General features: G+C 40.7%; 1 protein-coding gene across 18 annotated transcripts in view; it reads right to left on the bottom strand.

Moving 5' to 3' along the window:
- Window positions 1-27,796, bottom strand: part of CDH13 (cadherin 13) — a 689,068-nt gene that overhangs the window by 428,574 nt on the left and 232,698 nt on the right. For all 18 annotated transcript variants that reach the window (XR_010918351.1, XR_010918352.1, XM_067540161.1 and 15 more), the window contains one exon: window positions 15,375-15,583. Coding sequence is in view for 16 of the 18 variants with exons in the window: in XM_067540161.1 (XP_067396262.1) it covers window positions 15,375-15,583 (209 nt within the window). In the remaining 2 variants the exon portion in view is untranslated. The remainder of the gene's footprint in view (window positions 1-15,374; window positions 15,584-27,796) is intronic.

The following is a 27,796-nucleotide window of genomic DNA, read 5'->3' as shown; positions in this document are numbered from 1 at the left end:
GTGAGTGTGTGTTACAGGTCACTCCTTGTGACCAATCCACAAAGGATGAAAGTGGATAAGTGTAGTTAGGAGCTTGTGCATGTAAAAACATACGATTTTATTCTAGGCGGTGCCTCTGCTCCAAAAGATTGCTTGTACCAATGAGAGTTTCAGCCATTCCAAACCAAATACAGAAACCTGTGACACACTCTTCCTAATTTAAGTTAGGCATTTTATTAAAACATTTCTTTGTAAACAGCAGATCCTAATGGTGGCATAGCTCAAAGGCAGAAAAATAGAAATGTTATAAACTTTCTCAACCATTCACTCCCAGCAAATAAACCACATCCAACATTAAAGGATAGTGTATGCTGTTTTCAGTTTCTTGTTGGGAGACATCACATAAATGACAGTTAATGGTTGAATGCAGATGGCCTCTGTTTAGTCACAATGTCTTTTGTACTGGCCAGGAGTTTTCCAGAAAAAGAAAAAATGACTGCCTTTTTGCTTCACATCACTAGAAATCTTTGAGCGTATCAAATATTATTCCCATGCAAAGAGAAAGCTGTGTTATTCTTCATGGACACTACCTTCACATTTATTATTTATGATCCCAACCATGACCCTAGTGAAATCCCTGGGAGTTTTGCCATTGAGTTCAAAGAGAGCAGAATCAGACAGATAAAACCCCCTATGAGATCATTCAACTGCCTTACTTCATAAGGACAGATGCCATAATTAGGCTGATGAGCCTGAGACCCCCTTAATGTTTTGACATAGCCTTTTAAAATATTCATAAATGTTGTGTTTAAAAAATAAATAAATAAATAAAAAGGCCATTGGGACTATTTCTGCTGACAATTACACCAGTGTAAATTAGGAGTTATTTTATTAAAGTCATTAACATTTTACTGGTGGAACCAAATGCAGAATTCTGACCCCTTCTCTTTTGGGTCATGTGTGTGAGAGGTGATGGTGATGAATGCCTTCTGTACGGAAGGTGGGTGCAGCGGGCACTCAGAACCTCCCACGGCAAACTCAGTACATCACAGGATCAAGCCCTTGAAACTTATGGTCAAGAATCAGGGCCTGCAGCGGAGATAGCCTCCGGGCAACCAAACGTGTACAGCTGGCCAGTAGTAGGTGCCTGATTGGTTGGAAGGATCAGCAGACTGTCTCTTAAGCCCAGCACAGCGACAGTTCAGTGGCTGCTCAAAGCATGTGCCCTGGCTACAATAGCTCCTCTGCCTGCTTATTTCCAGCCTTGTTCTAGCCCTGCTCTCACCTTGTCTCTCTCCAGGTAACCTGCTCCTGACCCTTGGCTCCAAATCCTGACCTCTGAATGTGGTTCAGATCCTGGGCTCTGACTCTCATCCTTGGCTTGGATATCTGGCTTCTGACTCCAGGTCTAAACCTGGGCTCCAACTCCTGGCTACCAACCACTAGGCCTGAGTGCCCACATCCCAGGCACGGACAGTCATGTTGAAAACCGGTGGGCTGATGCGCAGAACGAAGGGACGGTGCAGTCTGTCACCAGTAAAGTACTACCACTATCACCTTTTTTTTCAGGTGACCTTATGGTAGATCTTTATGCAGCTTATTAGCCTTGAACAGTCTAAAAAATAATCATCAAAGAATGAATAAATTTTCAACCAAGATGTTTACATGCTGTATCAAAGGCAGGTTTGTGTTAGAAAAGTAAAAAAGTAAAAAATAAAAGTAAATAAATAAAATAAAATTAAATTAAATTCCATGTAGACTATCATCATTTAATCTGCTGCAAAATGTATAAGTCCTTTCTCATTTAAAGGATATACTTGTGCATGCCAGGCCTATCAACTGGCAAAACATCAGAGGCACATGCAAAATGCATGGTACTTCACTGACTCTTATTAGCAAAGTCCTTAAAGCTACAGAAAACCCTGCCATTTATCTAATGATACAAATAACTTGGGGATAGAGTTCACAAAACAACCAACTAACTATTTCAATCTGTGAACACACAGGTCATGTCTGACTGAACACTCAAAAGTCTTCTTCATCAATATAGCCTTGACATTAGCTGCAGAACTGGGTACTCGGCAACATAAAATATTCAGTAGTTCTCCAGTGTGATTAGTGCCATTGTTTAAAATGCATTTGTCTCCACAAAGTTAAACATTTAGCCCATTTTGATTGGTGATGGAAAGCATGACCCTTTTAAGTAGCAAGAACTATGGTATCATACGGAGATTATAAAGTATGGTCCATGAGAAGACAATACAATAAGTGCAAGATCCAAGTCTCATTTTAAAAGCATTTTCTAGCCCCTATCTGAAAAAGCTGCACGTTCTATAACTGTAATTCATTTCCCTCAGAACCACAAAATCTTAAGTAATTCTAGAGACAGAAAAGAAATGAAAGACAAAATGAGTTAAAGATCTAAGATATGCCAAAAGGTTCGACAAAAATTGGACACTACAAAATCCAAGCATGCCTGCTGACTCACAGGCAGATTAACATATTTCCAGCTAAAGGAATCTGAACATTTGCTGAGGAAATGATTTGTGTTGCTAAAACCTGAATCCAGCCATTTTACTGTAGCAAGTAACAAATAATGTTAACAAATCTATTGTCGTCAATGAGTTTCTTGTTTGTTACTATTCCGCAAACTGTGGTTTTCTTGGAACGTCACTGTGATAACAGAACTAGACCTCATTCTTCTGATCCAACAGCATGTGCCTTTGGCACTTGAGCTAAATGAATGTTTTGTTAAGCACTGATCAGTAGAGATCGTGTGATGCACACCTCAATAGATCGTGTGTCACACACCTCATCATTTATGAGTGAATTAAGTGGAGAGCTATAGAAGTTACACAAACAGTCCAGCTTCTTATTTAATGATAATAGAATCCATTGAGGAATCTTGGTGGTGTCAGAAACCAATGGCAATAACTGACGACTCACTTTACAATGATCAGTTGTCCTTTAACTCCACCTGTACAGAACCATAGTATTCATATGTCTCAGGGTTAATAAAATGGGAGGGCAGATATCTAGATGATTCCTAGTAAAAATCTCGCTTCCAATCAGACCGACTTATTAATAAAATGTTTATTCAGTTGCAGTTATGTAAGAAGTGAAGATCTGGATGGTTAACAACTCCAGAGTGATTGCATCCAGTAACAGAGACAAGCATTGCTTATTGTGAGATTTCAAATCATACTGAATTTTGATGGTCACTCTTTTGATGGAAAGGACCTCACTGTGCCAAGTAGTCCCTCTGACTTCATGAGAATACATGTAGAATCAGGTACAGATGAACGCGAGTAATGGTGACAGAATCAGGTCAGCACCAGATGTTTGCCAAGACCCAGAATGAACAGCCAGTCTTCGTGACAGCCGTATTTTTGGGTGAGGACAAACGCAGAGTATTCTTTGTTTTTGGTGGCCACTGATGCAGCAGATGTTTTCTAAGATAGGTGCTGTGGTAATAATTGCTCCTTTTGGCTGGTAAATACCAACATGGAGATGTTGGAGTAATTATTAGACATTATTATCGATCCCTCCATGAAGGAGAGAAACCTATTATATTCAAGAAATCTGTTGACATGAATAATTTCTCCAATTATTGCCCTGTTTCAAATCTCCACTATTTGGGGAAGTTTATGGAGTAGACTGTGGTAAGACAATTACAGCAACATCAAGAATCCTCAGGACTCTCTGATCTCAAAAATTATTACTTTGAGTCTGAGCATAATTGATGTTGGGACATCATCAACTAAAATCTCATTTATGAGTCACTGCAGAAGCGACTGTGGACTCCAACAAGGATTGATGGGATCACTCTTGAATGGCTTAGCTCCTGTCTGTCTGAGAAGACCAAAAGAGAAGTACTGGAACAATTCGTCATCTATTCCAAGGTGCTCTCATGGCTTCTGCAGGGAACCAGCCTGTCATGTCTCTTTTCCAGTCTCTCTCTACAGGACTACCTAAAACTATCTTTTCTGTGTGGACATTAAAGATTTCATGGCAGTTTTAATTCTGAGTATGGACCCCGTGTCCTTTTCCAAAACCCCCCACTACAAAAGCGACTGCATTTCAGTGATGAAGTGATTCACCACTTACACATTAATATATACAAAACACGTCTACACAAGTACTTTATATTATACAGAGTTCTGTATGTAGATACGCACTATCTATACATGCACACACACTCTTATGGATATACTTTTAGAGTCTTAAAGGATGCAAACTGCTTTATAAATACGACGTTGTTACACATCTTAATGGACATCTTATCCTTTATGGCTGGTTTTTTTTTTTTCCCCATTCTTGTAAATCACATTCAGCCTGTTGCTTTTCCTCTCACATCCCCCAGTTACTGGAATGAATTTTAAGTTTAAGCTTTTCCCCAGTGATTCCTTTACATATTCTCCACATCTCTAGAGCAGATTTCCCTACATCGTCATTATAAATCTTAGCAGTTCAACACATCATCCCACATATGCAGTAAGACAGACATGATGTTAGGGATGGAGTTTAATTAGGCCACAACTTTTATTAAATTAACTCATCAAGGAACCATCTCTCTGTCATTCATACAGTGCAGACTGCCATTCCTTCTGTAATCATTTCCACCTGGTGGTTGGCTGCCATCAGCCCAGCACCCCTCCACAGATCATCTCCAACCCATTGCTGGGATCCCATCACCTTCCCCTTGTACAAGAGTTATGGGGCTGCAGAAAGGGGGTTGTCTCCTCTCTGTACGAGACATTAAGCGCCACAACTGCATTCCAGCTGGGTAAGAGAGGGACTCAGGCAGGAGGGACAGAGTTTATATACCCTCCCTTAGGTGCACAGGGGCCAATGGCTTACCTGAGCCCCACTGAGGTGATGCCCACGCCCTGCTAAGACCCTCTTTACAATCCCCGATGGAGTGACCCTTAAAGGAGCCACTGCTGGTTTTCCTGACAGTCCACACAATGACCCCCCTTGAAGAGGCAAATGTTACATTAGGGTGATATAGTCTTCCTCACATCAAAGGAATTCTTTCTGGTTGGACTCATAACAGTACTGCCCTGAGAAGATTTCTGTTGCAAAACAGAATAATTTGTTATTATTCTGCTAAATGTGAACTGTTGCCTTTTAAATAGTTTTAAACAGGAAAAGGCTATTCCCCCAAATCATAAAGAGGGGGGATAAAGCAAAAGAGCAAAGAAGCAGCACGAGACCTATGCTCCACTCAGATCCCAGTACTCCCTCATAATAATGCTTCAATGGGACCTAAATGGCGCATGGGTATTTCCCCAGCCCTCTGCATGGGGGTGAATTCTACCCAGACGGTACAATCCTTGACCAACCCTGCTCCCAATGAAGTAAATGGCAGCTTTGCCATCAACTCCAGTGGGCACAGAATTGGTCTGCATTTAAGTGCATTTAAGAAGTAGAGAGAGTGTTTGTTTACTGTGTAGGAACTTAACTTTGGCTTCTGAATTTCCCCTGTAAAAAATAGATGTCCACACCTACAGCACAGCAAGCAGCTGCTATCTGACAGTGAAATAGTGTATAGATAGCATCGATTCTTCATATGAAACACAAAATTTTATACTCAGGTCCTAGCTGGTGAGTAAAGGGAATTGTGATTTTTAAATATTTAATACTGGAATATGTTCTGCTGTAATTTTTCACTCTATCCATTTACTCTGTCACTGATTGTGGCTTTTAAATAATTATTTGTATTTATTTCCGAATAATTTCATTTTGCCTTTAAATCACAGATAAAACGTATTCTGTCTGGATTCTGTTTGCTAATGACAAGCACAAAGTCCCTCTCCTAGGATAAGTACATCTCTAGTTCATATAAAATCAGAATATGGATTATTCATCTAGGAAAGCACAGAACATACAGTGTAGCCAACAGCTTATCATTTCAAAGTGAATTATTCATGTTTCCAGTCTATAAGACCATTTTTCAATCCTTAAATAACTAACTACTTCTCATTTACATGCCAGAGTTGTGCATTGAAGGGAAAGGGAGCAAAGTTAACTAACAACATTTGATCTATGCATTTACACGTACACTGAGAGATGCGACTAGAAATACTTTGCTCAAAAATGGAATATAAGTTAATCAGAATCATCAGTGGATCATGTTCTTTACTCTGCCATTCAATATAAAATGCAATTGTTACTATAGCAGCTGCCACATCTCTTGGCACCACGATCACTCTGAGATAAATGGCACATTGTTAGGGCATATTCCAGACCCAATGTATGTGAAATCTGGATCTGTTCAGTAGTGTAAATTTGCAGGAGAAATGCACTCAAGTGCTAAGGATCTGCACATGGCTATCAGCACCACTGATAGCTGATGAAGTGATGTAGATGAGTGGAGGGAGAAGTCAGAGATGTGGTCGGTACACAGTGGAGCCTTTTTACTTCATGTACACTGCTAAGAGCATCTCTCGGTCAGCCATGGAGCGGACTGTGAGCCAGGAGACAAGCTCTCAGAACCACACTTATCTGGATCTAGTAGTTCAAACTCCTGCACAGAGGATCTGATCCAAAGCTTACTGAGTCAGTGAGAAACTATAATCTTCAGTGGGCTTTGGATCAGTCTCAGGGAGGAGAGGAACAGTGTTTGACTAAGGTTTTGGGTGCAAAACAGTTTGAGTGGCTAAGGAGGATTTAGGGAGAACTCTATGTTGTATAATGATTTTACAACACTCCAAGATCTGCAATGGGGATTTTAATAAATGTACACATAGAAATAAACAAGTGGAACACATTATTGAATTACCCACTGCTGGAAATGAGGTGTTGTATTCATGGAACTAAATTAAAATGTGATAATGTAGTCAGAGGGGTGTTGAAGTTGATCTCAGCCAAAAATGTTTTTCACTTAAATCATTCAATGGGTAGCCATAAACAGGAGAAAAGCTGTTTAACAAAAAATACTATCCAGATACCAACACCTATACACCTATGACTTCACGTGAAAACGTAAGTGCTCTGTGAGCCTCATACAGATTCACACATTAGTGGAAGAGTATGACAAACATTCTGTTTCAATGAATACAAGAAATGTCATATTTCATCTAATCCTGGTGTTTGTGTCTAAACTCTCTGTTAAAACAGAAACACAAAGATTTTTTGTCGAGGATTAAAAAACAACCACCCGTTTTTGAAAATCTAATGGACCCTTTTTATGTTGTAATGTGAAATATCTCAACCTTTTCTGAAAAGAAGCAGTTTTCTATATCATATCATTCTGATCAGCATAAGAACTCATAAGTGTATTATCAATATTAATAGAGCACTGGGGCTTTAGGAATATTTTTGGAGTCTCTTGAAATGATATGTAAAATACCGCATTGTATATACTCCTCTTTGAAGCAACTGCTGCATGCAGAATTTAATAAAATGAAAATCAGCAAGCCTATTTGTCAATCTCTTATATGAGAGTCCAGTTCATACACTTGTACAGTCATTTTCAACTCATTTGGAATTTTTCTCCGAACTGATGACGTTGAAAAAAATGCTAATCTTCCTTGCTGGGAACTATTGCTGGTTATATCACAGATGTTGGTACTTTATGATGCTTTCAAGTAACCTACAGTAGTTATATTGCAAAATGACTTGATTTAAGTATTCATTTTTCTTCCTATTTTTTTCCATTACAGAATCATGATTTATAACAAGAATATCGATCCTTTTTTATCAATACTGAGATAAACAGTCATATATCTAGGGTCTAAGGCCTCAGCATTCCTTCTCTGATATAAACAAAATTTGAAACCTTTTGGTGTTACATAGGCAGAGCAGATAATGAAATCACAAGTAAAAATGCGCTTCAGTTTGAAACCATAGCATGATGGTGATGATCATTGCAATGTGTGGCTGGAAGGGAACTTGAGAAGTCATCTAGTCCAGTTCCCCATGCTAAGGCAGGACCAAGTAAACCTAAATCATCCATGACAGATGTTTGTCTAACAAGGTCTTAAAAACCCTCCAATTATTAGGAATTTACAACTTTCCTTGGAAGTCTAGTCCATAGATTAACTAGCTGTATAGTTAGAAAACTTTTCCTAATTTCTAACCTAAATCTTCCTTGCTGTATATTAAGTCCATTACATCTTGTCCGACTTTCAGTGGACATGGAGAACCACTAATCACCATCCTCTTTATAACAGCCCTTAGCACTTTTGAAGATTGGTAGGGGACGGGGACCAGCCAACAGTTTTCTTTTCTCAAGACTAAAACACACCCCTATTTTTTTTAAACCTTTTCTCACAAAAGACTTAGAAAACATGACTTATTTTTGTTGCTCTCTTCTGGACTCCCTTCAGTTTGTCACAACTTTCTTGAAGGATGGGGCCCAGAACTGGACACAGTACTCTAGCTGAGACCTCACCAATGCTGGGTAGAGCAGGACAATTACCTCCCGTGTATTACCTATGACACTCCCATTAGTACACCCCAGAATCATATTAGCCTTTTTTCACAACTCCACCGCATTGACTCATATTCAGTTCATGATCCATTACCAGAATCGCCAGGCAGCTGGCTGAGGCAGGAGCAGATGCAGGCTGGAGCAGGGGCTGGCTAGTGTGGAAACAGGTAGGGGCTAGAGCTGAAGCAGGAACAAGGCCCAGCTAGAGTAGATTTACAAGCAGGAGCAAGGTCTGGCTGGAACTGAAGCAGGAGCACAGGCACTCTATCAGAGCTACCAGGCAATGGGAACCTTCCAAGCCAGAAAATAATGGTGAGCAGACTCGAGAAACTATCCCCCTAGGAGTCTATATACGTTCCTTGGGATCACATGAGCAGGTCCTTGTCTCAGGATTGGCTGAACCCTGGTTGAATGGCATGGGGCCTATCATAATTGCCTTGGATGACTCATCAAAGTCTCTGGCTCAGGGATGACTAATCAAGTTCAGTCAGGCTCAGGGGTAACTCAGGGATGATTCCACAACTATACCCTCCAGATCTTTTTTGGCAGTACTACTGTCTGCCCAGTTATTCCCCATTTTGTAGTATGTCTGGTTTTTTCTTTCCCAAGTGCAGTACTTTGCACTCGTCTTCATTGAATTTCACCTTGGTGACTTCAGACCAAAACACAGCACTCTTTCCTAACAAAAGCCTAGCTCTGATATAGTGCCTTTCAACCATGGGTCTCAAAGTGCTGAAGACTAAGAATAATTATTCTCATTCCATGGATAGGGAAACTGAGGCACAAGGTGAAGCGACTTGCCAAAGTACAACTGCCAAGCTCTGATCCAAGATCTAGAGTCCCAGTGTACTGCCTTTCCTCAACATTATAGGTAACAGACATATAAAACCAACAGTGTTGAAAAAAGAAACTTTAAAATAGGGAAACGGCAGGCAGTGTAGAATACTGCAGACCCAGTCAGTCAAAGTGAATTGTATAGGGTAGCCTGACCGCAGCAACTTTGTTCCTTCTTTCTCAGCTACTCCCAGAGACTCTTCTAAGTTCTGCTCCTGTAATAAATGCTGTCCCAGAGTGCTCTCCTCCCTCTCATCTCTTCTTTTCTTTTCCCATCAGGTGCCTGAAGAGAGTCCTGAAGGGCTGACAGTTTCCATTTAATCATTTCATTCTTGTGTATGAGATCCCTGAGCTGGAATTTGTGACAATCAGCCTGCTCTCTTGACCGCTTTGGAGCCAGACTCTGAGTACCTTGCTTTTCTTTTGTCAGTATGTGTGTTTCTGCAAAGAAAGGTTCTAAATAACTCCTTTTGCTGTGGAAAAAGGGCCAAATTTGTCAAAACACTGCCAAGTGTGTTGCCATGAAAAAATACAAGTTTTTCTGTGGTTTCAGCCCAGTTCCTACTGTACATGGGGTATCCTCACTAAAAATATAATCAAAGTAGGTGAGGAAGGATAGTCTAGAGGAAGGACACTGTATTTAGACCTGAAAGATGTGGATTCAATTCCTGGCTCAGCCACAGTGTCTCGTGTGGTGACCTGGAGTGAATCACAATCTATGCTGTGCCTCAGCATCCCATCTATATAATGGGGATAATGCTTTTCCTCCCTCACAGATGTGTTATGATCATAAGAATCCAGTTGGCTGTGGGGTGTTCGGATACTATGGTGATGATGAGGACCTTGTAAGTAGAGAAAGAGATAGAAATTGGAATTCCTGTCAATAGTCTCATCAGAGGCCATGGACTGAATGAGACATTTAATGTGGTCTTTTTTAAACAATGACATTCCTTTGTCTATTTGTTTCCCTGTTTTTAAAAAATACAGGGCTAGTGAATAGCTTTCCACAATGTTGCCAGCTAAATGTTATGTTTAGAAGCAGTGTATTTATCCCCTCACTACCATTTAATTATCACTGATTTTCAGTACCTGACTGATCCACAATACCACTGGCCTGTAAAACTCATGAGCTCCATATGGTCCCCAGAGTCCTTTGAGGCTCCTTGTTCTTAATCATTTCGGAGTGCCACAACTTCCCTAGGTTCCTATGCCTTCTGCCACCTTACAGAGCTTATCCATGATCCACAAAGGGTCCCATTTTCACTCAACTTCTCCTTGAATTCCATAGATTTTCAAAAGCATGCAATAGACAAGGCAGACTTTGTATATTGCACATTGTGCTATGGAGATTTCATAAAGGTCCCAGGACTCTCTTCATTGACTTAGGTGAGCTTTGGATTTAGGTCAAAGATCACATCAATTGCTATGTCCAATAATGCAGCTGAATTTTTTAAATATCAGTAAGTCTATTTTTTTTTCTTGCTCAGTTTTTGCACTTGATTTTAATTAACCTAGGCCTTGGGTTTAATTGTGAAGTTAGATGCTTTGCATAGACTCTCCAAAAAGAGAGGGGAGGATCAACCTTCTTTGCTCTTTTCCTTTCAGCTTGCTGCTTCTTGGGATGGGATGTCATAGGACTGCAGGGGAATCATAAAGGCTGAATACACCCTACCACAGATGGCCTCCAGGGAACCCAAGTCCCCTCGCTCCTCTGCAGCTCACCAGGCAGTCTGCTGTGGTGTTGAGCAGCCTGGGAGGCCAAGGACTTGTGGATGGAAATTTAAAAAAAACCCAACAGTAATAATAATAATAATAATAATAATAATCTATTTTGGTTCTTCTGAAATGGATTTTTTTTAAATGTCCATCCCATGGGAAGCTTGTGTGTCCAACTTTCCATTCTGCTTTGGCATGAAACATTTTTGGGACTATGTGAAATTTTCCATGGGACAGAAATTCCAATTCCTACACAGTTGTAATGTTGACTACCTTATAAATGCATCTCACAAGAAAAGCCCCCTTTACCAGGAAAAAACAGAAGACTCCATGAACTCCATTGGACACCTAGCCATTCAAACTTAGCATACACGGAAAATGCTTAAATACTACAGCAATGGGTGCTACAGAACACCCTAAGACAGATAAAACCAATGCTACCAGCCATAGTTATTGGGGAGGACTTAGAATGGAATCTGGTTACAACCTTAAGAATGGAGGAACTATACTGTCCCTCCATAAGATACAGATATATGTATGTTTTATATAGACAGACACACATACACTCATAACCTCTGAAGAAAGTTGCAGAGGCAAAAATCAAACTTATTTTTGCATCTTCCCCCTCTCCTAGTCAATAAAGAGTCTGTAATCAGAATCTAATTGATAATCTTCTTGATGATGCTGGAGGTAGAATAGCCTCCATCTTGCTAATATGAAGCTGTTGCCTATTGAGAACTAAGAGAAGTAAAAATGTTTCCTGATAAGAAAGTAGGCAGCTATGTGTCAAAGATACAGAACCACTAAGAAAGAAGACATTATCTTTGCACTCACTGGTGGTGTTTTGGATATGAATTGAATGGCTTAATTAAATCACTCATTGATTGAATCACTTAGGACCTGATCCACCTCCCACTGAAGTCACTGGAGTCTTTCCACAGGCTTCAGTGGGGTTGGATCAAGCCCTTAGATCGCTAGCATCCAAAAACACCAGATGCCTCCTTTAAATCTTTCCAGTAGCCATCTCAACTCTGACCAGGAGCCATCACCCTTTCTAAGGTTTAGGGTTTGCTCAATCTCTCTTCTGGTTACGCAGATTGCCAGTCAGTATATTATATAGCCCATTGTTGTCAGTCCTTTCTCAACATGTCAAGATTCTGCTATTAGAACCATTAACAATGGGATTTCACAGATGAAGGTTACAAGCTATCAAAAAAAGAAACTGCAGTCACAGGCAGTGGGGAAATATTTAATAACTACTTATCCCCTAATTAAGCAAGGTACTAAGTACTGCATGCGAAGCACTGCTCTAGCATACACTTATCTTAACCCTACAGAGTTATACAAAAAATGCTAAGGTTCCAATCTGAGCTATTCTTAGCCAAAATTCATCTCGTACACAGATGGAGCTGTGTTGCTGTTTCCAGGCTGCCGCATTCAGATTGTAGCGCTAAGGATTAAGTTCAAATTTATCATAAAATCACTTCAGATAGGACACTGTAATCTTCAGATTCTACTTGAGTTTGACATGCAGAAAAACAAAACAGGCTGTGTTGGACTTAAACAGGCAAACAATAACTGAAATGTTGGCTAAAAAAATACAACCCTCTGTAGAAAGGCTTGGATTAAACACATGAGCCCTGAGACTGATTCTCAGCCATAAATGGGGAATTCTCAGAGGTGGAGGGCTGGAAAGATTTCCTCTACATAGTACAGAATACAGCAACCACTAGTTACCAATGCCCTCACTACAGTGAGGATTACCATTTTGAATGGAAATCCTTGTCACAGCCCTGTCTCCCAGTCATGTCCCCTACACCAGCAGCTATAAAAAAGGGTGATGAGTGCAGGTGCAGGAGACACTACAGGTAGCTCTCTGAGGATCCACCTATGAAGGGGAGATCAGCTACGAGTTGGACTTGCCAGATTGAGGCGGTTTTCTTCCACGGGAGCAGCACAAAGCAGAGCCCAGGATCAGGGCCAGAGTTCAGATCAAACTTTGTTTATGAATGGAGTGAGATTGATGGCTTTTAAGCTCACCACCTGAATATCAGTTGAGGACCCAGGTGCACTGATAGATCTAAGTTAAGCGCACAGCGCACAGCCACACACACACACACACACCCTGTGCCAGCAGTCTTTTCTCTGAGAACAAAGGATTCTCCAGTTTCTCACAAAAATAGTGGCTCAGACCCTGAGGTCATACCTTTCACAGGAAAACGGCCATTGAAGACAATGGAAGGGCTGCCTCAGTCAGGAAAACTGAATAAAAATTGAGTAACAACTTCAGGATGTGACTCAAAGAATTAGACTTTCACATAAGGACTGGGCCCTGAAGACTGGCTGAAAATCTGACAACAGCATTCATGGTCGTTTGGATCTGGGCCCATCCCTAGTCTCACAGTTAGAGCGGACTGAAGGACACAATGGGCATTTCACGGCAAACTTCCAGGTTTCGACATTTGTTTTTGTTCCCAGCTGGCACCAAACTTTCTGAACGTTTTCACAAAATGGAAGCACGAGTGTGTGTGTATGAATGCCTTTTATAGCCTGGTGGTCTGGGCTCTGTTCTGGGATGCTAGACCTTAGTTTCAAGCCCCTACTTCAGGCTGGAATTTTCTTCCCACCTCACACTGAGTCAGGCAGACCAGGGACTGGCACCTGGGTATCTCTGATCCTAGGCCAGTGCCCTAACTAGCCAGCCACAGCATGAGAGAGAATCTCGCTTGCTCTCAAGGAGACTTAGGGTGCACTGCAAGCAAAAACTCACAACCGTGAGTCTCTGAGCCCGAATCTACAGCTTGCCAGGCTCATGCTACTGCACTAAAAATAGCTGTGCAGATGTTTGGGCTGGAGCTCAGGTTCTGAAGCCTGAGACCAAATGTGCACACAGCCATTTTTAGCATCACAGCACAAGCCTGAGTCTGCAGGCCTGGACTCGGGGACTCACTGCCACATGTTTCTGCTTGCTGGGTAGACGTAGCCTTCATTGAAACTGAAAGGCTTGGACAAAATTGCATTGAGTTGAAAACGTTCCAATCGCCTCCACTCACACTATTCTGATGCGATTTGTTTTCTCCAGCAATCTATATTCACATTCAGCTCAGCTTAAAATGCAAAGCAAAACCTTTCTCTCAGCCATTGACTTTTAAAAGTTTGTCCAGCTAGCATTTAAAAAAAAAAAGGGAAAAAAAGGGAAAAAAAAAAAAGATTTACGTTAAACTACTATAGCTATTGATGGAAATATAATGAATGTGCTCGCAGCCAAAAGCCTAAATACTGAAATAAGACATTGGATCAGTCACTCTTTATAACCCTCCTTATTATGGCTTTTTCAGTTCCTTTAAATTATAGGTCTGTAAAGGTACCTGACTTAATTGTCTTGTAAGTCACTGTCATGCCTGCCTACTTGCTGAATGCCATGGCATAGAAATGAAGGCTACATCAATTTTTCTTTTGTTATTTTGTTGTGTATGAAGTAAACATTTCAATCAATTACCCTCCCGCCTCCCCCATCATTTTAGGATTACATTGAAATTGTATGGTGAAAAAGAAAGGACGTACTATTTCATGGACAAAATGGAACAAAAATCCTTAGCATGTAAAGGAGAGACTGCAAAATGTGGGGTAATAACTGGTATAGGCATTGATGCACACTAGGACATAGGAGAAAGGATGCCTATATTAAAAAATTAAAGATCCATAGGCTGGAATTCATTACTGGTCGCTCTTAGATTTCCAGTGAATGTTAAGGATTTGTAGGACCTAAATGACATCTTACAGTAAGTCTTCTCAGATGCTCAGTAAGGGTCATACTGTGGTTGCAGAGTCCCATTGGCTTGCACCAGTATGGTTATTACAATGTGGCCTCTTACAAATTACCCTCAACAAAGCTGGCCTGTGGCCTTGCGGAAGGGCTGTTTTGCTTGAATGGATCTTTTGTTAATATCTGACCTTCATTCTTGGTGTTATCAGTTCTCTGTCGGTGACTAGGAAATATGCAGTGACTCAGTATCATACAACATCCCCGATTTCAAGAGCTCAGAATATTAAAATAATACTTGAATTATGGGTCTATCAATGGCTATTAGCCAGGATGGGTAGAGAAGCAACACCATGCTCTTAGTGCCCCTAGCTTATGTTTGCCAGGAGCTGAGTGGACGACAGGGGATGGATCACTCAATGATTGCCTGTTCTGTTCATTCCCATTGAAGCACCTGACACTGGCCACTGTCGGAAAACAGGATTGTGAGCTAGAAGGACAATTGGTCTGACCCAGGATGGCCATTCTTATGTCTGTTGACATCTCTCTGTTAAGGAGATAAAGCTGTCTAGTATTTAAGATGTTAATTACATTTAATTGACTACTCTCCTAGACATTTTATCCTGAACTTTGGTCTTTCGTTACCTTTAAAGAGCCATGCTTCTCTTTCCCGCCAACAATCAGAACTTCTGCCATATCTTCAGCCTGGGCAGACCGGGCATGGATGAACAGAGCTCTGTCAACTTCAGTTATATTTTTCAGTGCAACTAAAGATCCGTTGGGTTCCACCTTAAAGTCTGGGTTAGAAACTTCAAAGTTCAACTTGTCATTCCCCTCGCAGTCGTCAAATACCACTGGGAAAGAGGAAGAAACAAAAGTGTAAGTATTGGTTTACACACCCAAGCTTCAAACATTTGTAAGTGATTTGCTTCTCTACAGATATCACAGAGAACAGGTTCCAAACTATGGAGCACATTTTCAAAGCAGAGTACTTACTATGGACTTGTTCATGTCACTGGACCTCTAGCTTATTTAAGGCTAACAAAACAGTTCAAGGTAACCCGTAAGCTGCCTTTATGACTGGAACTGGTTGTTTCTAAAATATCCTGTGTCATGTTCTATTGTAAAAATGTTACGTGATCGGAAAGTATGTCAGAAAGAATACTATGGTTTGACTTCCATCACTATCCAGACATCTGGCTAAACGTATGAATTTCACGTTAAAACGATCCTGCCTTATTGTTTAAAGTCATAAATAGAAGATCGACATCCCGCTTCCATTGACAAATCAATGGGAAGTGGGCACTTAACTGCTCTTTATGTGTTTTAAAAAGCTTCCCCACAACTGTAACGGTGTGAAATGTAATTCAAAACATTGTAATTGTGAGTAGTATTGATTTTTTTTGTTTACAGAATGTTTATGTTATTTATTGATTTGAGATCCTTTGATAAAGGGTTGATGATCTACGAAGGTAACTATTTTAGGTTATATAGAATTATAAGTCAGATAGTTATATATATTAGTCACCATTTAAAACACAGCTATAATCCAGCTCCCAGTTACCACTGTGTGGGAATTGTATTTAACGGCAACCATCAATGGAGCAATATAGCTCTTTGTGTTTGTCAGACTTCCACCATTAATAAAACTATGGGGCAGATCCTCACCTGGTGAAAAGTGTCATAGTTCCATTGATCCTCACTGGTAGCATACATTGTCATAGATCCATTGAAAGTTATGACAAATTCCGCCAGCTGGGATCTGACCCTATATATCCACAGATGGAAACCGTTTATGCTACCAAGAAACTGTTTTAAGGCTTGTGAGAGCAGACAGTGTTGATCAGATATACATGTTCTGCATACTTGCTACTGCTCTGCACCTGATGTATACATCTTCAGTACTTTTTCATTTTTAATATACTATCATCATCATTTCTGATGACTCAATACAACACAAACTATTGTTCTTTAAAGAGATCTCTCCAAAAAACGCACACAAAAAGAAACTGGAGATTGATTGTGATTAAGAAAGATAATGTGATGAATTACATTAATGTCTAGTGCACAACCAGCAAATAAGTTTTGGGGTGATATGAATATCGATCCCATTTTTTTTATCTTTCTTATTTTACAGTGCAGTGAAAATGTATGCTAGAATTTATGTTACATTTGGTAAATGATGAGTAACAAGTTAATTCAGATCACATACCCATTCTACGTGCATTGGACTTTTTCTTGAGCTGTGTTAGTCTCCTTAACCATTATGGATTTATACTATAGCCAGTTTTGCCCCTAAAGACCTTGGAGATTTAACAGGTGCTCATAGACTTTAAATACTGTGAATGCCATCCCCTGCAGTAATTACACACTTCATTAAAATGGAATCTCAGTTACATCGTGTCAGCTTTAGACCTCATAATAAACCATGTGATTACAAAGTCTTCACCACAAACTTGTAGTCTCTACATAAATCTTTGAGTTTTCGCCATTTGAGAAAGATGGATGTTTGGCAGGGATTTTTTTAAGGAGATCCATCCTAGACGTCCATGCTGCTTTCTGAGCTGCTGGTACAGTGAACATCTTTCTAAGTTCATTATGGGCTGCTTGCTGTTTTGATCTTTTTTCCTTTCTGTAGTGGATCTTTAAAAACACGTGGGCTTTTAGAAATGGATACTGACAGGCAACCAGAAATTATAGAAGATCAAAGACCTTAGACATTAAAAATAAAGCAGCTTCAAAGTGATTAATTGAACCGCACCACCGGAAAATTGCAGAGATGGGAAATCTGTGGCCCTTTGCTGTTTCTTCAGTTTAAGTGTAGCTTGTTACCATGTGATTCATTGTTGAGTTCAGCCTAAAATGCACAGTAAGGGGCTTATTTTCAGAGGTGATCAGCACCCATAACTCCAGCTGACGTCAATGGGAGTGCAGGTGCTAAGCATCTCTGACATATCCGAACCTCAAATGCTAAATTCAAACAGAAGCGGCAGCAAAAGAGCAAGTGGTCAGAGCATGTGGCAAGCTAAGCACTAAAAGCAGCCCGATTGGTTAAGGAATCACAGCTCGAAATGGTGACAGTGCCAGCCCCGACCCCCTCAGCCAGCCCTGTGTACTGGGATGGGTGGCAGATAGCCATTTTAGACTTGATTCTGACCAACACGGAGGAACCGGTAGCGAATCTGAAGGCAATTTGGGTGAAAGTGTTCCTGAAATGATAGCTTTTATGATTCTAAGGAAAGAAAAGAGTGAGAGCAGCAGAATAAAGACCGTGGTCTTTAAAATAGCAGACACACCCTGAACTTGTAGGTAAGGTTCCATGGGAAGAACCTTTAAGGACAATAGGAGTTCAGGAAAACTACCAATTTGCCAAGGAGACAATCTTAAAGGCACTACCGCAAACTATTCTGATGTGAAAGATTGGAAGAACAGAAAGAGGTCAATATGGCTTCACCAGGGGATCTTTTATGACCTAAAAATCTAAAAGGAATCCCACAAAAAAATGAAAACATGGACTAATTGCTCAGGAGGAATACAAAAGAGTACCACAAGCATATTGGGACAAAATCGGTACTGCTAATGCACAAAATGAGTTACACCAAGCAAAGGACATACATTTTGAGAAGAGACACACACAGGGGGAAGATAGGAATGAAAATATAAGGGAAGGAGAGAGGAAAAAAACACCGGGAAAGGAAGGCAGATAGAGATGGAAGAAGAAAGGAGAAATCAGATGCACAAAAAGCAGACAGGGGAAAGAAAGAGATCACTTGTAGGGGAAGGAATGGAAGGAAAAGAAAAGAGAAAGGGACAGAAAATCAAAAAGAAACCAGACATACTGGCCCAAATCCTGCTTCCATTTAGTCCAAATTAGCACCACTATCCTAATTGTAACCTTGGACTGACAGTGGGTAACAGAGCAGAATCTGGACCAACAGGTTAATTATTTTATTGAACAAAGTTGAATCCAAAATGGTACCATAAGTAAAGGTCCCCGTTGTCCTTAGGTTTCCCAATCCCTCCAGATGAATCCTCCAGCCCCACCCTCTTCTTTCCTCATCCTGCAGGGCCCTCACAAATCACACACTGCAGTGGAGAATGAACAAAGTGAACGTGGGATGTGCTGCTCCAAACAACCAGACAGTAATAAGGCTGTATCAGTGCCAATGTGCTCAGAGCACTCTGTATGGTTAACTGAGACCATGGAGCACTGGTGGCGAGGTTCATGTAATCGCAGTTAGATCCTGATGTAAGGCTATTTATTAGCAGCCTGCCTTAGTATAAAAAATACCATCTGAATGCAGTTCCTGTTGATGATATAAGACAGGCATTTTAACACCTACACAGAAATCTCATGGTACTGTCAGCTTGCAAAAGGCAGCTCCTCGCACATACAAAGTGTGGGATTAAAAGTTGATGCTCTATTCAGATGCATGATATAGATCCCATCCTGATGGAGAGATTATAAGTGGATCCTTTTGCATAAAAGCACCCCTCTCCCATAATAAAAAGCTTTGGGTGATTTACTAGTCTATTAATAGTTCACAGCTGGTAAAGTTTGGCAGCTACCGCTTTGGCAAGTTAAGTGTGTCAGAAGAGAGGGGTCTCCTAGTAACACTTACAAAGAAAGAAAGAAAGAAAGAAAGAAAGAAAGGCCAAACAAATAGGGCAAAGCTTTCACCTGAATACAGAGAGCACAGTTCAGACCTGTAACATCACCAAGCACAGCACTGTGGACTCCTTAAAAAAGGAAGCTACAATTCTTGGTGGTTCAAAAAGGTTTTAGACTTTCTAGCAGTGCATTTCTCCAGCAATGCTATTCAGCATTTATCAACCTCTAGATTTCTGCATTGCAAACATCTGTGAGCATTGCAAAAAGACCTTAAGAGCTCATGCTGGTTGGACACATGCAATCAGAAGAGATATTTGGATGTATATTTTATATTCACTTAGAGTTGTGAACCTATCATTTTAATCCCCTTCATAATCTGCTCCTCCATCTCTCTGGCTTTTATGAAACTGGCACTTTTTTTCCAACTGATGGAGAAACAGGGCTGTAGGAAAAGTGGAATGCTACTTCTTTACCATGTTTCACCCAAAAATACTGATGCTTTGAATTCCCAGTTCCACCACAGAATTGGCTCTCTGACCTCAGAAACAAGATGATGTGAAGATGGTGGCAAAGAGAGGGGGCAGGAAATGAAAAGTGTTTTGGGAAGGGATTCGAAAGAGAAGAGAGAGAGAGAGAGAGCAGTCAGAAGTTGCTTGTGTGTAGGAGTGAAATCAAGAGTGAATGGGAGGAGATAAAGAGAGCCATAAAAACAGAGATAATGGAAGAATATAAGAGCGCAGTGGTGATGGAGAAGTAGATCAAGCAGAACTGTAAAGAGAGAATTGAAGATAAGTATAGTAAATCCGAATGTAGGGGGCAAATCCAGCTTTTCACCAGAATCATTGTGGCTTCTCTAAACCAAGGCAGGATGGGAATGTGGTTTTTGGTCTTGCACAAGAGTTCTGCGCCACCTGTATGGTGCACAGCCCAGGTCTGTGGGGGCTTGCCTTCATATCACAGGGGGCCCAGGACAGAGGATATTCCATTGTGCAGGCATTCCTGTCCTACCCTTCAAACAGGGGATCCTGGGCCATTGCAAGCTACTTCAGCTAACGCAGTCTCCATGGAACGGTCCTGCTGCTGCTCCACAACTTTTTGGGAATAAGGATTCCTTTCCCTGGTCCAGGTTGTACATTCCTAATCTGGCTAGACATTGGGTCCATGGATTTGGACCTTAGATAAGAAAAGAAAGGAAAACAATGAAATGAAAGTGAAATTACTGCTGAGTCATACACAAAGACTGATTCAGCTAGATCCAGACAGGATATTAAAGGAACTAGAATCTCTCTCGAGAACAAAGTGAATGGGTATGAGACAGATTTTTAGGAACAATCATACCTGGGTGGAAAATTTAGGCTGAGGTTTCCGTTTGACTATACAGGTTACACAGATAACAACCAAACTCCAAGAAGAAGTAAGATTGGATTTCCCTAAAAATGGGACATACATCTTGTTTGCAACAGATTACTATCAAAGTTCAATTAGAAAAATCCACTTTTCTCCAAATTCTCTCTTTTCTAATTTGGCCTCCTCTTTTAAAAAGAAAACAAAAAACAAAGTCCACATAAGCAAAAAAGATGTTTGTGAATGACCTAAAATCAAAGTATATGTGCAGGATAGTGCAAGTTTTAAGTAGTCAGAGAGGGTTGTTGAAGGGTCTGTTGGGGGTGAGGGTGCATGAGAGGAATGATCGAGTCATTGGACCAAATCTTCTAGTAGTCCATTTACAGCAGCAGAGAACTGGGTCCATTCTATGAAGCGTAGGTGTTCAGCTATCATGATGAAATGGGTGATATAAAACACAAACAGAGAAATGAGACACGTGGCGAATGTTACAAGAAATAAGGACAAAAAAACTCAGTGTAAGTGCTCTTACATAACAATCATGCATACAATATAGCAGGGATTTAACCGATCAGATAAATAGTAACCTGCTTAAAAGGAACTCTCACACTTGACCTTTAAAATAAATGTTCACAGGAGAAACATGAACTGAAGTTAAAGAAGTTTAACCTAATTAGATCGTAAACTCCTTAGGGTAAAGATCCTCTTTTTGTTCCCTCTTTGAATACCACCTAGGACAGTGGTCCATGACTCAGGATGAGAGGTACTACTGCAACACAAATAATAATCAATCAACATAATCATTCAACGACACTACAATCTACACTGCAGGAAGTGACATACCAGTCATGATTAGAAATGACTGTGTCCAGATAACAAATTATCAGGGAATTAAAACCTAATGATCTAACTTTTATTTTCATGAAGGCAAAGTTATTCATTATTGATGCCGATACAAGGCTCACGATGTTCCTTGTCATGCCCCAGCTGCCAAATGAACATGTTTAGTGTGTTTAATACGCCATATGGTAGGAAACAGTCTCCAAAACCCTGTGCGAGCTGAATAGAAGCACTGCCAACCATCTCCCAATGAAAAACAACGTGTATGTCACTTTTTTCTCTCTCTCTCTCTCTCTGTTCATTTCTCAGCATTAGGCTCTCAAGCATTTTTTTTATTATAAATCCTTAACATATGTATTTTGTATAATATATATGCCCACTAAACAACAAACTGTGGAGGAGAAAAGGGAGGATTAATCCTAGCCTTCCATCATCGTTATCAGAGTCAACTTTGGCAACCGGAGGTTTCTTGCGTAGGATCCCAAGCCCATTACTGTAATGATAGAGAATTGAAGATGCGACTGGCAACGTTACCTTTTATAGATCAGAAAAAAATATCTCAGATTTCTGGGACTCTTTTTTCCCTCCCCCCCTCTTCCCAATGATGATGTGTAACATATGTGAGGCTTTCACACAATTGTGATATTGGTGATAAGGGACCACAGATGTTTTAATGAATCCCATTATAAAACAGGACACGTTTAACTTCTGGATCCTTCCGGTAAATGGCACAATGAGAAAATGCAAGCTGCAGCACAGTTCTTACATCCTGGAGTTTGAGGTGTTTCTATTTCAAATCCCCATTTTCAGGGTTTTAACACTCACATGCGTCAATTTGCTTTGAGCTGAAGTATACAATCCACATTTCTGAGCCTGCCTGTTTATCTGTGTCTCAAATTGCTTGAGAACTATTTTGGACAATTAAAAAAAGGTATGAAGATACTACATATATGTGCATCGTCTGCAAGTGCATGCATGCGTGCATGCCTACATATAATTATGAGATATAGCCAGCTAAACAGACAGAATTCATATTGATAAGAGCTTATATTTAAAAAAAGACCCTTGTAAATAATTTATGAAGAAATCACTTCACACAATCATTGGTGTGGGTCTGTCTTTTGGGTGGAATGTAACATCTGGCTAAAGGTACCCAGCAACAGTTTATAATGGGGATTGAAAATACTATATCTCATTGAAACTACAGGGAAAAATTTAGGCAGGGAGAAAGTAATTATCCAACTGGAATCCAGCCAGCAGACCAGGAGCTCACATGCCTTCTCTTGCAAATTTTGCCATCTTTAATATCCAAAAGTTTTGGAATCCCAGTTTCGCATCTCTTCTGAAAGACAAACATTTCCAACACCGTGCTAGGGGACTGGCTCATTAGTGACAAGATCATGGCCCCTTGTGGTATAGCTGGAGGCTAAAGAAATAATTAATACTAAATTTAAGCCTGAAAAGCAGCTACAGCCCACATGTACTTTCTGTTTAGGAAAACATTTTTAATCAGAGCCAAAGGATAATTCTTTTCATCCAGAAATTGTATCTTTCTTTCTTTTCATTGGTGCAAAAGTGAAATACCCACACCTGGAATATGTGGCATACCCAGGTTTTTAAGACAGATTTTCACAAGAGACGGTTCAATTCACATTGTATTTTTCTCATGAGTCCAAGTCAGCCGATCAATTTCAATCTTCCCCTTTTGCTTTGAAGGGAAAGGCTCTGTATGGTTCAGTGTGCGAGTAAATTAAAATAGTCTGAAGTATTTAAGTGTGGGTATCATCAGTGTTGTGTTCTATAGCATTCTGCCAACTTAAACAGCCCTAGAGGAGTTAACCCTCATTCTGAGGATGCAGCCTTGGCCCCTTTGAAGTCAATGAGAGTTTTGCCCCTGGCTTTAAAAAGAGACCAGGATTTTACCCTTTCTGTTTATTCATTCATTTTAACAGTTAATTTTAGATCATGTTTTAGCCATAAGGGGGCTTTTGATCTCACTTCCAGAGTTCAGTGGCTGGGGGGAGGAGATCTAATGATGAGAGATGGGGAAGCAGCAGCTACACCCAGAAAGTGACTGTTACTAAACTCCAAACTGGCAAAGAGGGAACCAGTTGTTGTGGAAAGCATCCAGGCCTGCTCAAAGAATTCAGCAATACAGGCAGGATGGGTAACCCGAGCCCCGTTATCTAGGCACAGAAAAGGGAGCAATAGCAAATGCTAGGGTGAGCTCTTATTCTAGGAAGTTTGTGATGATTCATAGAATGCCACAACCCACCAGGTCTCCAGTAAGCGCTAAGAAATGGAACAGTAGACAAACAACTGGGGAGATTTCAGCTGTCCTGCCTTCTCATTGCAAGAATGTACCAGCAGGCAACGGGCCAAAGAACACATTCTTGAGCCAGGCCCAGGGTGTGGGAGGCAGCTGCTGGTGCAGCGAAGGGCAGGAGAAGCAAGGAACAAAGAATAGTCAGTTTATGTTTTTGCCCTTTCCCCTGGACCAGCGATAGAAATAACAGACTCCTCTCCCTTCCACTGAGCCTTCCCACAGTAGCAACTTTGGGGGATTGGTTTGAGGGGGAGCCCAAGCCCTGGCCTTTTTGCTGTCCCCATGAGTGTGCACAGAAGAGAAACAGGATGAGAGACATGCTGCCAGCTTTTAGTCTGTCCTCTGCCTCTGTCCCCGCCAACTTTGGGGGTCAGATTGAAGTCCAAACAGAGCCCTTTTCTCTAGCAACAGACAACGGTTATCCTCCTTTTGACCGACTCCCTGGGGAGCTGGCCAATCAGCCAGTCTCTTTCAGCCATGTAGAGTTCAATGTAGAGTTCAGTGCTTATGGTGCCTTATGCTGATTCCAGCCTTTAATACCACAAGTCTCTCGCACGCACGCAGTTACTGAAGGCTCAGGAGAGATCCTGGCCCTAACAGGCTCCTACTACAACCGCTGTGTTTCTGCTTCCTACCCACTCCTGATATGAGAGAGAATGGCTCAGTCCTTTCCTACCTAATAACTGCTAAAAACACAGGAGACCCTGCCTCTAAGCCCCTGCCATGGGTTTCTGATCTCTAGAGCAGGCTCCCTGCATAGCAACAGAAACTTGCCTACGTAAATCTGCTCCTTTCATCCCACCCTTTGTATCATTAGCAGACTTCTCCTGGACATGAGGCCAGATCCCTTAAAACCTGAAATCTCCGCTAAAAATGAACTGATAATAGGAATTGTGTCCTGTCTCTTCAGAGGCTTTAAAAATTGGCAGACTTGCATGGAAGGTCGGGAAAGGTAATGCTAACAAGTGACAGATCTAATGACTTCTGAAGGGCAAACAGATTTCCTTAAAAGATGTGCAGTACAAAAAAGTTATTACAAATCAATGTGTCTTGTAGAAATGATGATTTGTAGCCGGGGAAAACTGTAGGTGAGGCTGAGGGTTCCTTCATGGAAAAAAGACTATAGAATTTATCAGAAAATGTAGCCTGTCTATAGGGCTTTTTGTATCCAGCCTATAGAATTTAATGGAGAATTCTAGTTCTGCGGTGGATTTTCCTGAGGTTGATAGTAAAAAAAAACTCCATTATGGAAAGGTTATCATTCACTATTGCATTCTTTAGGTCTCTTCCATATATAGCTTCTCTATATAGCTCATAAAATAAATTATAAAAACTGTTTCTCCGCACATAGATACTCAAAGATTGGGGAAATGGGAGTGACAGCAAAATGTTCATCAAAATACAACAGGGATAAATTATTAGAACAAATAATTTTTAAATAAATAAATTTAATTACTTTAGAAAAAACAAGGCCAAACTTCATACAAGTTAGCTCTGGAATTGCATGCCCATTTGCAGACCTAACCACTGCATATACTTGCAATGACTGCATGCACATGCTGAATAAGTGCACAGGCAAATGTGTATGTACAACTGCATGCGAATTCATCAGATGCGTGTGCAACCCGGTTAAATGCAGCCACAAATCTTGCATGCAATTATGTGCTCATTTTGTATGTTTAAGTAAGAAAGACACTCCCCCTCAAAGAGAAAGCTTTCCACACTGTCACTGGTAGCTTTTAATGTTAGCAGGTTTTCCTTCCATATGTCACATGAATAACTATACAAATAAAAATGCAGGGCCTAAGAGATTTGGAATAGGCTTAACATAGATAAGGAAAGACAATGCTGCTTTATGGAGAATCCAACTACAGCTGATGCAATGGGTGAAATTTCAACTGAAATAGCATCATGCTTGTTATTCATGTGTATTATCTGGCTTCCAGTGGGCTGACAATCCTAGCAGATTTGGCAAATTACTAATACTTCGCACTACCTTTCCCTAGTATCTTTCATCTGAGTCTCTTAAAGCACTTTACAAACACTAATGACTCCCTCCTGCTGTCCTGGACCCCTGCCCAGGGCTGCCCTGCTTGAATCCTTACTCATTGTATACCATACCAAATTCAAACTTCTTCTCCCATTCACGTCCCAACCCAAATGCTCCAGCTCCACCTTATAGCTCTATCCTGGTCTCCTGCTCATGTTCTACATTCTGTCAAATTCTCACACCGCACCAATCCCTTTTTCTCCTTCTCCCACTAGTCCTTCCAGGCCTTTTTCCACAATGCTTCTCCAATGCCTGGAATATCATCTTTTCTCCCAGGCACACACGTTCCTCAATCACATCTCGGGACTGCTTCCTAAAAACTCACTTCTGCCGATAGCTTTCCACTACCAACGTCCATTTGTATGAAGTTATTGAAAAAACACAAGCACTGCAATACAATTTAGTTTAACAAAGAGGAGGTTAAGAGGTGACTTAATTACAGTCCCTCAGTATCTAATGGGAAACACGTTTAATAATGGGCTTTTCAAACTAGCAGGGAAAGATAGAACATGATCCAATGGCTGGCAGTTGAAGCTAGACAAATTCAGACTGGAAATAAGGTGTAATTTTTAACAGCAAGTAATGAACCATTGGAACAGTGACGGTGGATTCTCCATCTTGATCATTTTTAAAATCAAGACTGGATTTTTTTCCCTAATAGATCTGCTCTAGGAATTATTTTCGGGATGATCTCTGGCCTGTGCTACACAGGAGGTTCAGGCTGGATGATCACAAAGCTGCTGTCCGGCCTTGGAATGTATGAATCTATGAATTCAAAAAAGAAAACCAAAAACACTTCAAGACATTTCAAGCCAAATTACATGATTTTGTCACACATTCTTCTATTGCCTGTTTTGCCTATTGCTAAATTTATGGCTAGGACTGGCTTTCACAGACAAATATAGCTGGAGAGGGTAATATGGGTGCTTTGCTGCTTCAACCTCTTCTCTCAACGATTGAATTCCTCCTTGAGTTCTCCCCACCCTAGGAGAGGATGCAGCATGTCCAATGCTGGGCACCCAACAGAATCTGCTGTCTGGTCCGGGGGACAAGGTATGACCAATAGCCTGCCCATTACCAATAATATACCCATTACTTTAAAGAAGCAGCGACTTAGAGGAGTGCAAGATGGAGGAAGAAAGGACCACAATTTGGCTCAGTGTCACAGAATAGCCTGTTACAGAGTCAGAAACCGAACCGAAGTGTGACTCCGAGTCCTATATTCTAATCACTCAAACCATGTTTCTTCTCTTTCTTATGATGGATCCCATCCTGTGACTGGACTCAGAACCACACCTCAAAGCCCTGCTGTCTCTTCAAGTAACTGCTCCATGATAGAAGATAAATGGAAATCTCCCCTCTGGTCAAATAGAAGGAGCTACAATTAATTTTTCCCAGCAGGAAGTCATCCTGACTTCTATTACAACTTTGACAGGATATGACTGAGCTCTTAGGCCAGAAGGGGTCTGAAAGGCATAGCAACGTTACAGCTGGTATTGTAACCCCAGCACACCAAATACAACTTCAATGTAAATCTGATGTCAGTAGAAGTTTGTGAGGAACTTTCAATGACATTCTGTCTTGGCCATTGATCTTTTGGATACAGTACAGTTTTAAAAGAATGGTTCTGTGACTGGAATCGTAGATGACATGTGCATTGATATTGTGTCTGAATTACATTTGTATCAGATTTCAACCTCCATGGAGCCCTCATGTCAGTGGAAGAACATGAGATTTCCCCATTAATGTGAATTGCAGCCTGAATGATTCAAGTGACCCAAGAATCTAAGGCAGTGTCAAGCAAAGGATTTTTTTTTAACCTTTCTTTGTTTCAATGGAAGTAAATGTCATGAAAATCCAAACGGTCAATATTTTTTCCTTCTGATGGATTTATG

The sequence above is a fragment of the Emydura macquarii genome, unplaced genomic scaffold (genome assembly GCF_026122565.2).
Source record: "Emydura macquarii macquarii isolate MOO-44397 ecotype Brisbane River unplaced genomic scaffold, CSIRO-AGI_Emac_v2 contig_561, whole genome shotgun sequence".
In the NCBI taxonomy this organism is placed as follows: Eukaryota; Metazoa; Chordata; order Testudines; family Chelidae; genus Emydura; species Emydura macquarii.
This window is presented reverse-complemented; position numbering and strand designations above follow the sequence as displayed.